Source organism: Pipistrellus kuhlii, unplaced genomic scaffold (genome assembly GCF_014108245.1).
Source record: "Pipistrellus kuhlii isolate mPipKuh1 unplaced genomic scaffold, mPipKuh1.p scaffold_m20_p_5, whole genome shotgun sequence".
In the NCBI taxonomy this organism is placed as follows: Eukaryota; Metazoa; Chordata; class Mammalia; order Chiroptera; family Vespertilionidae; genus Pipistrellus; species Pipistrellus kuhlii.
Window position 1 is genome coordinate 60,407,261 of NW_023425551.1, and position 13,754 is coordinate 60,421,014.

General features: G+C 38.2%; 1 protein-coding gene across 1 annotated transcript in view; it reads left to right on the forward strand.

Annotated features, from left to right (window-relative positions):
* EYS (eyes shut homolog) overlaps positions 1 to 13,754 on the forward strand; it is a 1,188,193-nt gene that overhangs the window by 985,909 nt on the left and 188,530 nt on the right. The window contains 3 exon segments of the mRNA XM_036415133.1: positions 7,122 to 7,137; positions 7,140 to 7,286; positions 7,289 to 7,340. Of these exon segments, the coding sequence (XP_036271026.1) occupies positions 7,122 to 7,137; positions 7,140 to 7,286; positions 7,289 to 7,340 (215 nt within the window).

Here is a 13,754-nt window from a genome sequence, read left to right on the forward strand (position 1 = left end):
TGCCAGCTGCTAGCGGGGGGCCTTCCTTTTTTTCGCTCTACTCCCTGGTGGTCAGCACATGTCATAGCAAGGGGTTGATCTCCTGATTGGTCAAACTCCCAAGGGGAGAATTTGCATATTAGCCTTTTATTATATAGGATTATAATGTATCTCAGTGTAAGCCTCATTGTGTTCATTCTAATTTTAGTTCTTTGGGCTCCTTAAATCTGAATGTCCATTTTATCCCCCAGATTTGGAAAGTTATATCATTAAATAAGCATTCTGCCCATGTCTCTCTCCTCTCCTTCTGGGACTCCAATAATGTATATATTAAACCACATGTGTCAAACACAAGGCCCGCGGGCCAAATCCATCCCGCCAGGCCTTGCAATGTGGCCCGCACCGCGCTGTCATCACTGCACTCCACTGCGTTTCCATCACAATGACAGTTTATGACTGTTCAGTAAACCATTCGGCCCGCGATTTAGGCTGGATTTCAGATTTTGGCCCCTTCTCTGATTGAGTTCGACACCCCTATATTAAACCATTTGATGATTTCCCATAAAGCCCTCCAACTCTCTTTACTCCTTTTTAATCTTTTTGTTTCTTTTGCCTCTTTAAGCAGATAATTTAAAATAACCTATGTTCAAGTTTGCTGCTTCTGCTTTATGAAATCTTCTGTTGAATTCCTCTTGTGAGTTTTTCTTTTCTCTCCTCTCTCTCTTTTTTTTCTCTCTCTCTCTTTCCCTTTTTTTTGTTTTTTTTATTTGTTTGTTTGTTTTGTTTTGTTTTGTTTTGTTTCTGAGCTCACCAGGCCCAGGGCAGGGACCTTCCTATACCCCCCACCCATTCATTGCCCCACCCTATGGGCCCTTCCAGGATCGGATAACTCTTGTGAATTTTTCAATTGAGCTTTGTATATTCAGCTTCAAAATTTCTGTTTGATTTTTTATTATAGTTTTTCTTTGTTGATATTCTCATTTTCTTCATGATTCGATTTCTTAAACTAATTTGGCAGCTTTGTGACAGGTTTTGATTCTTTGTCAGGTCATTCATATACCTCCATTTCTTTGAGATTGGTTTCTGGAGATTTATTTTGTTCCTTTGATTAGTCTATGTTTTCTTGTTTCTTCTTGTGCCTTGTCACTTTGTGATGGGATCCACACATTTGGAAAAACAACCATCTCTCCCAGTGTTTATGGAATGGCTTTGTATAGGAAAGGACCTACACCAAATAGCACAGCTAAAGATTCTGGGACCCATCTAACGGATGTGTCTTCTCTAGACTTGTGTGAGAATTCTTTACTATACAAATTTTCCAGTCTTTTTTAGGGTGCTTGTAATCTTTTATTCCCTCTGCTCTCGGTCTGCAGTATGTACTGCCATTTCTCTGGAGCTGCTGTAAGCAGCCCAGTTTTCTTTGCTCTCAGCAGCCCCCAAGTTTCTAGACTATGCTGCGTCTCATCAGAGCTTCAAGTCATGCAAAATAGAAACCAGTCTCAGAAAAGTGTAATTTTGATGTATGTGCCAACTCGTTCCTTCCCCAGGAAGAAGTCATGAGTTGGGGGCTTTCACCTGCTCTCTCCCACTGAGGTGGTGGAGGGGCTATGCTGAGTGAATACCTACTGGTCTAAACCTTCATCTTTGTTCTCAGTGGCCCCAGCCTGGTACCCTTATCTGTCAGCAACTAGTCCCTTGGGCTGCATCTTGAAAATTCTAAACATAGGACATATGTATCCATTTTCTGTTTCCTCCAAAGAGAAGCTGGAAACTGGAAGTTTTTCTCAATCATGTTCTACTGAGCCCAGAGGAGGGCTATGGCAAGTGAGTGCCACATATGTTCCCACTGACCCTCAATACAGCTGGCTTCACAGTCCCCCAAGATGCAAGAATCTACATGTTTCTCATATGGACACACTGTTTGTGTATTGTTGAACCAATGTCCCCATGAGGAAAGGAAGGACTGTCTGGAACTTCCTATTCTTCCATCTTACTTACTGGAAAGCTGCTCTTTTCTGACTATTTAATTTTTTTGTGATTTATTTCCCCAAATAACATTTAACTTCCTAATAGACAAGACTAAGCTCACATCCTTCTTTTCTATCTCCACTTCCCTGTATCCATGTGCTCACAGGGTAGCAATTCAATTTATTATTTACTAAAGTTCAGTTCTTCCTTCAACAAAGTAAGAAGATATTGTTTTGGAAATGTTCTCTAGCCTGGAAAGCCTTAAGAACCTCAGGTTTTCCTGGGACCAGTGAAGATGTCACTGATACTTATCAAATTAAAAAATAACTGTTTGTGTGAGCCCCTTGATATTAATCTCATTTGTAGCTCAAGAACTTCCATATAAATACTGCCTATACTTTATGCTATTTAACATATAAAGATATATTCATATTAAAGCCATATTAATACTCCTTCTGGGATTGTATTCAGTGAGGACTTCCCTTTATACTGAATCTGACAAACCAGCAAGTTGCTAAGGCCAAATAAAGTAGGAGAAGAGACCAGAAAGCCAAGTAGAAGACTGAAGAAAAGCAGGACTGAGTTTCATGAATCAGCTCATATACACAAACTTGTATCAAATCTCCTGTTTGCAAGGTGCTGCTATGGATGAGAACCCCAAGATAATGAGAATGGAGGCCCAGCTTTTAAAAGGGGAATAAATTAATATAAAAGAGGTCACAATTGCACAGATTATCATGTTATTGGGGCGGGAAGACGGACTAACAGCAAAAGGATGGGTGGTTTGGATAAATACGGCTCCTAACTTTTAATTCCTTTTCATTTAATGTCTCTAAACAGTCTTAAAGAATTTAAGATGTAAATCACATGTGAAACATTATTTAAATAAATCCTTTCACAAACATTTACCCAACATCTCTTATCTATCTTTATTCCAAGATCCCATGTGTCTAGTTTTGAATTTCTCTGCATATAATTCAGATGCTATTTAATACAAAAAATCTGCAATAACACTAAATAAAAGTCAGTTTGTTTCAATTTTGTCATTACATTCTTGGAAAAAGACGAGTACACTGTGATAGTCTTTTTTAATGTTTAAAGTATTTCATATAGTAGAACATGTTTTCTTTTTCCGCTATTTTCCCCTTGGGATATATTTCCTTTTTTCCTCTGATCTCCCCACCTCTCTGGCACATGCCCTCATCTCCCTAGTGTCTGTGTCCATTGGTTATGCTTATATGCATGCATGCATATCCTTTGGTTGATCTCTTACCCCCCACCCCAAACTTCCCCTGCCTTCCTGCTGAAGTTTGACAGTCCATTCGATGTTTCTTTGTCTCTGTATCTGTTTTTGTTCATCAATTTATGCTATTCATTATATTCCACAAATGAGTGAGATCACGTGATGTTGTTGATCTTTCTCCAACTGGCTTATTTTGCTTAGCATAATGCTCTCCATACATGCTATTGCAAATGGTAAGAGTACCTTCTTTTTTACAAAAGCATAGTATTCTATTGTGTAAATCTATCATATTTTTCTAATTCACTCATCTGCTGATGGGCACTTAGGCTGTTTCCAAATCCTAGCTATTGTAAATTGTCCTGCTATGAACATAGGGGTATGTGTAACCTTACTGATTGGTGTTTCTGTTTTCTTGGGATATATTTCCAGAAGTGGAATTACTGGGTCAAATGGAAGTTCCATTTTTAGTTTTTTGAGGAAACTCCATACTGTTTTCCACAGTTGCTGCACCAGTCTGCATTCACACCAGCAATGCAAGAGGGTTCTTTTTTCTCCTCATCCTCACCAGCTTTTGTTATTTGTTGATTTGTTGATGATAGCCATTCTGAGAGGTGTGAGATGATACCTCATTGTCATTTTGATTTGCTTCTCTCAGATGATTAGTGACTGAGCATTTTTTCATGTGTCTTTTGGCCTTCTGTATGTCCTCTTTTGATAAAATACTATTTAGGTCCTTTGCCCATTTTTTGATTGGGTTGTTTATCTTCCATTTGTTAAGTTGTATGAGTTCCCTATAAATTTTGGAGATTAAACCCTTCCAACTTACACCATTTACAAAAATAAACTAAAAAATGAATGAAGGACTTAAACATAAGATGAAAAACCATAAAAATCTTAGAAGAAGCCATAGGCAACAAAATAGCAGACATATGTCGTAGTAATATCTTTACCAATACAACTCCTAGGGCAATGGAAACTAAGGAAAAAATAAACAAATGGTAATACATAAAGATAAAAAGCTTCTGCACAGCAAAAGAAACCATCAACAAAACAACAAGAAATCCCACTGCATGGAAAAATATACTTGCCAATAATAATTAATCTTAACAAAGAAATACATTTGCAATTACCTTCCTGTATTTCATTAACACAAAAGTAATTCAACTTCAGACAGACTTGAGGCTATAAAACAAAAGTAAACATTGAACCAAGATATCTAACAGAAATGTATGTAGTACCCCAATATCTAAATTTAAATGAAGACAAAACAGAAAACAGGTAAAACAGCTTCTTACCCATCTTCCCCTCACTCTCCAGTTTAAAAAAAAAAAAAAAAAAAAAAAAAGTTTGTTCCCTTTTGCCTATATTCTTATTGTATTCCCACATATTATAAAAGAGCACTATATTTTTCCTTTAAAGAGAAACTCTGAGGGGAAAGGAACTGTTCATTCATTCTTGTCAGATGTGGAATCCTTTCCCCTCAGTCACCATTCATATTTTTCATTATCTTGATGATTCCTCCTTGATTGTCCATGTCTGTTCTCTGTGGTTTTATCTTGTAAGATCATATCTTGATGTCAGACTCTATTCTCCATAGTCTGATTCACAAGGAGTTATTAGAAAAGACTTATTTTAAAGACCTGTCTTCTTAGGAATGATTACACACACAATAGGCAGCTCTTAGATAATTGAGAGTCTGGGGATAGAGGAAGTCAACCAATTTAATGGTTATCTATGTGCAGTCAACGACAGCTGTTTTTTTAGACATCTCGGGGCTCCAACTAAGTTTGGGCCTCAGATCAGAAGAAATGCAAGAGCCATTTATTTTTATTGTTTGGGTGTTTTTTAATGGTCTAATAAATCATAGATAGTTCTATAGACTTCCCCTCTGATCTGCCTACTGCAGACATTAGAGGAGGATATTCTTTCATCCTCTATCAGTTTTGTGCTAAAACAGCACACTTGTCAAAGCAGTGAGAGGTTTGCTGTTCCAGGTGTGTGATCAATACACAAAGCTATCAGAGATCCTCGATGAGAGGAAGGTCACAGCCTTGGATGCGCTGAGTCTGCAGGTTCATGATAGATCCCAGATTGCATTAGCAGTAAGTCACTTATCTTAGACGATAAAAGAACTCTGCTAATAGTTTGTTAGAGTAATTGGTATAAATGGACTTAGCATATAAAAAAGGACTGGAAAACAAACTGACATACTCCTGTGCTACCTGAGAGCTCTATTAATACCCCCTGAAACTTCCACCCCACTATACCCAAAGGTACTCATACTCTGCGGAAATATTGTATATATAAGTCCCATAAGAGATACTTAAGGAGCAAAAATAAGGAATGGTCTTAGGAGCAGAGCCCAACTCACTAAAAAAAGAATAAGAGCTCAAATATCCTGTTTCCCCGAAAATAAGACAGTGTCTTATATTAATTTTTTCTCCCAAAGTTGCACTAGGTCTTATTTTCAGGGGATGTCTTATATCTTTCCATGCGCTAGGTCTTATTTTTGGAGGATGTCTTATTTTCGGGGAAACACGGGTAATATAATTAGTTTGATCTACTATGGGTCATAGTAAATGTTCCTAGACTAGCACATGCTTCTGTTCTGTAAAAGCACATTTGCATTAAACAAAAAAATTAGTATAAATATTAAGTAATATTACTGGTCATCTCACATCATATCCTCCCACCAGTCATAACTTAATTAATTGGCTCTAGCTTTTGAATTGTTGCAGTGACAGTTGTCCATTTAAATGCATCTGTAATACCAAATTAAATACTTTCTGAAGTCAGCTTGGACTGAGTGAGTGAGTGAGTTTAGGGAATAAGCATATCAGAGATATTAACCAGGTACCAATGTTGCTGCATTGACCTGTCATATGCCTAACAGTTCTGAAAGTCACATTCTAATTATTAGTTCATCCAGACTTCAACTGTAGCTCATAGATCCTCATTGAGGAACATTGCATTTTATGAACCTCTGAACGATAAAAGTTCAATTTCTTTATGCTGCTGGAGGATTGTAAAGGAGAGATTAAGTATCAATTTATATCATGCAAGTGATTTTATCATTCTGGTCAATGAGTATAAGCTCTATTTCCAAACAAGGTTAGATTCTGAGGTACTGGATGTTAGGACTTCAACATATAAATGAGGAGTTGGGGTGGCACAATTCAATCTCTACTAATAATTAAATAACAAGGTTTAATTTTCTTTATCAGTTTCTATTTGATAATGTTCACATTGAAAAGCGTACACTTGATTTATAAAATGCATTTCAAAGTAATCAAATTTTGTCAAATGCCAATCTTTTGTATTAAAATGTATTAGCTATTGTGAGAGATACAAAGAAATATAAAAGAGGGGCCCTTTTCTAAACTAATTTACCTTACCTCTTACTAGGTGGGTTGACAAAACTAGCCCACAATTAAAACCTGTTTAACATAGAAGAGCATGCAATTATAGAACAAAATATCCTAGACTCCTCTCCTATAATTTAACTAAGAAAACTAGAGGCCTAGTGCACAAGTTTTGGGGGCCCCTCAGCCCAGCCTGCACCCTCTCCAATCTGGGACTCCCCCAGCAGTCAGACATCGCTCTCACAATTCAGGACTGCTGTCTCCCAACTGTTCGCCTGCCTGCCAGCCTGATTACCCCCAAACTACTCCCCTGCCAGCCTGATTGATGCCTAACTGCTCCTGTGCCAGCCCTATTGCCCCCAAATGCCCTGCCCTGCAGGCCTGCCTCCCCCAACTGCCCTCCCCTGCAGGCCTGGTCCCCCCCCCCCCTTAACTGCCCTCCACTGCAAGCCATCTTGTAGCAGCCATCTTTGACCACATGAGGGCAGCCATCTTGTGTAAGGGTGTGAGGGTCAATTTGCATATTACTTCTTTATTAAGGAGGATGTTTGTTGCTATTTTTCCTATAGGTACATTTTGAATCAATGTCCTTAGCCATATTCCTGAAAATGTTAAGATTCACAAGAATGCGGGACATATTTATGGGTTCAAGGGCTGCATTGGAAAGCTTCAAGTAAGCAACAAAGAATTTATCATCGCTGATGAAGCACTACATGGGAAGAACATTGAGAAGTGCATGTCCCTTTGTGTGCTCATCATCGATGCCACAACAACGGCACCTGCATCAGGTTAGTATTAGCCTCCTGATCGCTAACCTATATTGCAAGGCTCCAGATTCTTAAGAAAATCAAACCAGCAGCATTGCCATCTGCGTGATAGAAATAAAGGTCTGGAACATTTGCATGCATTACCTAGGTGATGCACATATGTGGTAGACACATGTTTGCTCAAAGAAATTTTTATATCATGGCTCCAATGGCAAGAAAGTCCTGACCTCTGAAAATTCCTAGGTAACTGGACCTGATTTTGACAATTTTAAATGGACCCAAGTATAAGTTTACTAAGGTGTTCTGGTTTTTAGAAATATAAATGGGAGATTATTATTTATTGATAATGATTTTGATGTATTAATTTGTATTGTGTTTGTTTTTGCTTCATTTTTAAAAAATCGACTTACAACTCTAAAATTAGAAGTTGAGAAAAAGTACCTATATCTATTTATTCATTTTATGTTCAATCCTATGTATATATTTCCTCCTTCTGGTAAAGATTCGTCATGTTTATAAGCTTAAGATCTTAATTAAAATTACTCTCAGCTCCACTAAAATGTGTAAGTGTAGAACATAATCCCAAATTTCTTCAACCCTTTGAGAAATCATTATTTCAGGGCCATAAGTAATGACAGAATGGAAGCAGAAACATGTACAGATTATCATAATTCAAGTCAAGGAGAAATTGACCAAATCTCACAGGAAATGCCTTAATTCACTTCAGTGATTCTAAGAAGGAAGCTCTCAAGTCATTAATGGCTTCAATAAAGTAAGCACCTAGAATGCATAGTGTAGGGAAGAGGAAAATTCTATTTAAAAAATGTATGATAGAAAATGGTAGGAAGAGATGGGCTCTGAAAGTAATCAGTGGAATAGAAAATGATAAAAGAGAGTGAGAAAGAAACAAATGGCAGACAAGGAACAAAGGAACGGACAGATATGATAAAATCAAGATGATATATTGTCAAGATAATCCCAGCCTAACTAATAAATTTGAATAAAAAGCAAAATGGAGTTAGTGAAAAAGGAAGTGATCAACTCTTAGGGTGTCTACAACCTTTGCTCCAGATTAACTCTGAATCTATGACTTGATTTATACATTTGTAAAATAGCAACAGCAATATAGGCTTATTTTATAGAGGGAAAGTATAAAAGATAAAGTTTTAAAGGACTTTTAAGAAGAGTATATTTTGAGAATAAGATTGAGGATAACTTCCTTGGCCATTGTCACTTTTCTGAAGGAAAAAAAAATCAGGATTTTACTTAATAAACATTCTGTTTTATGATGAATCCATTAATAGCAATTATTTATAATAATAATGCAATATGATCCAATAAGGCAACCTTCTGAACCCTGCAGAAAAACGTTCATTTTTGCCTAATTAAGTGAAGAAACAGGAAGAAAGCTTCTACTGACTTTCTAATATCCAAAATATTTGTCATTTAACCTAAATAAATACTGTCAATGAGGCTTTACCACTGATGTAATAGAATTATAGAAATGACAAGAATTGTGTTTTCGCCCTTCTTATATGTCAGGGATGGGGAATCATTTGTCTGCCAAAGACCACTGGGTATTAATAACGTCAATCATGGGTCATATGAAATTATCAACTTAAAAATGATGTTGCTATGAAAAAAAAGCTCTTAGATTTATTAAATTTTGAGTCCTGCCTTGGCAGGGCCAGATAAAATGATACAGCCTGCAGGCTGGATATTCCCCAGCCCTGCTATTTGTGGTCAGCAGACTCTCTCAGAGTCCCTGTCACCCCCTCTCCTGGTGTTCAAGCCTTTGCATGATCCCCTCTAGCTTCAGTGTGGATGGGACCCATGACTTACTTTTAGCAGTACACATGAACGAGATGTGTACTGATGAAGAACCCAGTGAGGCCATTAGCAGCCTCAGACCAAGAAGTTGGTCACAAAGAATCACCACCTTGACCAGCACCCTGCCCCCAGAAAAACCAATAGAGTAGGGTAGTGGGGTATCACTTACTTCCATGATTAGGTTACACAGGATTGTGCTGCACCTTGCTGATTTTGATAAAGCATGTAGCAGTTTGGGGAAAGTCCATGTGACAAGGCACTGAAGGTAGCCTCCAGCCAACAACCAGTGAGGAGCTGAGGGTGGCCCCTTGTCAGTTGTGTATTCAACAAATAAAATGCTTCTTCACTTCCTAAGAACAACATGATTTCTATCTTTATTGCCAGTGCTTAACTCCCATAAATTACCCCTTGCATTATTGCACACAGGACATGCTGGTCCCTGGCAACTATGACTTCCATTAGAGCATGTCTCTGCATGCCAAAACCACAGTGCACTGGAGTTGGCTGGTTCCAGTACAACAACAAAAATAGGCATTTCAGAGGGATCCTAACAGGACTAAAAAAATCATCAAAGCAGGGAGCCGAAGGGAGATGTAAAGGATGATTATTGAGTTTTGAACCTGGTAATCAGAATGCCGGGATAATTACAGGAAGAACATGGGAAGAGGATGAGTTCAGTGTGGCCTTTTGTCCTCAAGAAACGGATGACCATCCAAATGGGGATAGTCAAGTGTGTTTATGAATGGTTGGGGCAGACATACAGATTTCAGAACAACTATGTAGAGCTTAGGGTTGAGCCATGTAATTATTAAAAGAAAACAAAAAAGAGAGAGTAGGGAAACATTTTTATAAAAATTACACTTGAATTTTTTAGGAAGAGAGCAGAGTGAGTAGTACAGCAATTAAAAAGAAGTAGAAGAGAAGGAAAATGAAGCCATCTGAGGTAAGTGCTCTGGACTGAATGTTTTTGCCTCCCCCCGCCGCCCTCCCCCCAAAAAAGAATTTCATATGTTAAAACCCTGATCTCCAATGTGATGATTTGGGGAGGTAGGGCTTTTGGGAGGTAATTAGGTGATGAGGGTGGAGCCATCATGAATGGGATCAAAGGTTCAATACAAGAACACAGATAGCTATGGGACCACAGGAAGATCATCAGAATGTACATGCTATCTGTCACTCTCCCCTGGCCTGTGTAAAACATCAAAACCTGACCATGCATAGAACACTCCCACAGTCTGTGCAGTAACCTGAAAGGAGAACGAGATGTGTACTGATGAAGAACCCAGTGAGGCCATTAGCAGCCTCAGACCAAGAAGTTGGTCACAAAGAATCACCACCTTGACCAGCACCCTGCCCCCAGCAGACACATACCCATAGTTGGACTACAGTGAGTGGTGTAAAGTTTTCCAGCCAACAAAGCTAGAGAAAGCTAGTGAGCCCCATCCTGACTTTGACAAATGGATCTGAGATGACTTGATGCATTTGGCAACTCACTCGCCATCTATGTTGTTGGCTAAAGGCCAAGGTTCCTTTTCCTCTCTAGGCTGACACATCATAAAATGGATCTCTCCAAAAGCTCCCAAACTCTCTTCCAACCTTTATCGACCTTGGCGCCTTTCAGTGCCACATCCGTTTTGAGCCAAGATGGGCAGACTTCTCAATTCCCTTCTTCTTTATTCCTATTTCCCCTAAGGGGAGATTGGACTCAAGACAGCTTTCAAAATATTATAGCAGAGCAGTTTAAATGAGATGAATTAATATTCAGCTTTTCTGGATCCAAAGAAAATGGACAAAGTAGCCTGGGGAAATGTTGTTAGGTCTACAGTTTTATTTTCAAAATAATAGACTATCTTTGTTCAGAATAGAAGAATCAGTATTACAAGGATAAGGAGCTCTTCCACCTCTCTGACTTCCTGTCTCAAGATACTGAGGCTCTAATGGCTTAATACTACAGCAGGTGTGCATGTTGCTTTTATGTAAAAATGCCAATAATAATTTCTCATAACAGTTTAATTTTTCTGGTCCACAGACTTTCATCTAAAGGTTGGGGAATGCCTCCTAATGAGGTACATAAGAACCTTAAGAGAGGCAAATTTTTTTCAGTCTGCACACACACACATACACATTACATATACCTGAACTTCCTAATCCATATCTCCTGGAAATGCATGCCTATTCTTCCCAACATTCTATAATAATAATAAAAGCATAATATGCTAATTAGACCAGACAGCAGAACGACCTTCTGGACATCCTCCCGGATGACATTCCAGAGCATGTTTTAAACAAAAGGAAGATGGTAAGTTAACAGACTTTCACTACAGAGAGCTACACTGCAGGGTTCACAAAATAAAGTACCATTACATAGCTATTTGTGAACAAAACCATTACTAATTTTAGTAGCGTGGTTGATAATCCACTGTTATTACCGTATTTTTCGGACCATAAGACGCTCCGGACCATAAGACGCAGCAGTTTTTAGAGAAGGGAAATGAAGAAAAAAAGATTCTGAAACAAATAGTGTCCTAAAATATTTTATGTGCATTAAAACCCAACATCACAGTCATAAACACATGTAATCAACCCTGTAAAGTAAACAGCAGCAAGTAGAACCATTTTAGAGCCGGGCAAGCACACAGAGACCACACAGAGCCGGGCAAGTAAAAAAACTTTTTTTTAAAGTATATGTGTAGGCTATATTTGGACCATAAGACGCAGGGACTTTTTCCCCCCAGAAGTGGGGGGAATAAAGTGCGTCTTATGGTCTGAAAAATACGGTAAGTGCTGTCCCTACATTGTCTATGAAGGTAATCTGCTTACAAGAAGGCAGATTTCATGTGGAAGGATACTAAGGGGAAGTATTACTTCAGTAAATGTCATTTTTCCTTTAATGCCATCACACATTTCTGGACAGAATCCAACCTTTTTTCATTACATTATATTGTACATTTGTGCTGGAATTTTCCAACTCCTGCAGTTGCTTATCTCAGAGAAATCCAAATGGCATGTAAGGAAATTCAGTTTAGAAAAGTGATACAGAAGGGTTATTCTGAGTATCCAAAGCTCTCTCTTTTTTTTCTTTAATTGATTAAGGTATTACAGGTGTCCTTATCCCCCATGCCCTCACCCCCCTGGTGTCTGTGTCCATTGGTTAGGCTTACATGCATGCATACAAGTCCTTTGGTTGATCTTTCCCCCTTACCCCCACCCTCCCCTACCTTCCCTCTGAGGTTTGACAGTATGATTGATGTTCTCTGTCTCTGGATTTGTTTTTGTTCATCAGTTTATGTTGTTCATTATATTCCACAAATGAGTGAGGTCATGTGATATTTATCTTTCTCTGACTGGCTTATTTTGCTTAGCTCTATGGACTTTGAACAAGCTGTTTGAAAAAGGGCATCAGAAGGTTAGCAAGTTAAACAGATAATATTTAAATCACCTTCTCCTTTCTGTGCCAGTTGTTTTAAAATAGGTTAACCAGTAATTAAAAAGGAGCACCAGGTTTGGGAATATATCCTATACAGCCACTGCTCTAGAAACTTAAGTCACTGACATTATAGTCAATAATTATTGAGACATGAATTTCAGACTTAGCCTTGGTTTTATCAGGCACTGAGTATTTTATGCATTGAAAGTCAGTAATTCCACATGTGAATGAATGTGCTTTCTGTTCCTCTAATTGTTCTCATAGCTTTGCTTCATCACTAACCAGTGCTGCCCTCCATGTGCTGGGGATCAGGTTAGCAAACTTTTTTGTAAAGTTTCAGATAGCAGATATTTTTGACTTTGCATCTCAACTATTCAATTCTGCTATTGTAACGCTGAAGCAGCCATTAAAGATATGTAAATGAATGCACCTGGCTGTTTTCCTGCTTTATTTACAAAAATAGGTGACTGGCAGGATTTGGCTTAAGGACCATGGTTTGCAGACTACTACACTGGGGCAACAGATGGGTAAAATAATTTCATTTCATCAATTGACCAAGAAAATCCAACTCAATTTAAATTTTCTCTATTAAACAATATAGCTAGCTAGCTATATGGTAGATGATGATAGATAGATAGATGATAGATAGATAGATAGATAGATAGATAGATAATAGATATGGAGATATTATTAGTATAAGGTATTGGCTCATACCATTTCAGAGGCTAAGGAGTCCCATAGTCTGCCACACACAAGCTAGAGACCCAGGAAAGATGGTAGTGTAGATTTCAGCCTGACTCTGAAGGCCTGAGAATCAAAAGCATTAACAGTAAAAGAAGATTGAGATCATAGATCAACAGTCAGACAGAGAGCAAATTCAACCTTGCTTCACTTTTTCTTCTATTCAGACCCTCAAGGATTGGATGATACCTATCCCGCACACGGGAAGGGTCATATGCTTTACTCAGTCTACCACTTCAAATACTAATTTCTTCTGGAAACACCCTCACAGATACACCCAGACATGATATTTAAGCAGCTATCCGGGCACCCTGTGGCCTAGTCAAGTTGACATATAAAATTAACTGTAACTAGCAATCTCAGAAAAAATGCATGAATTTCTTAACATTAGGGAACTTTCATTATTCTGAGTGTCTGAATAGAATTAAGAGTTAGTT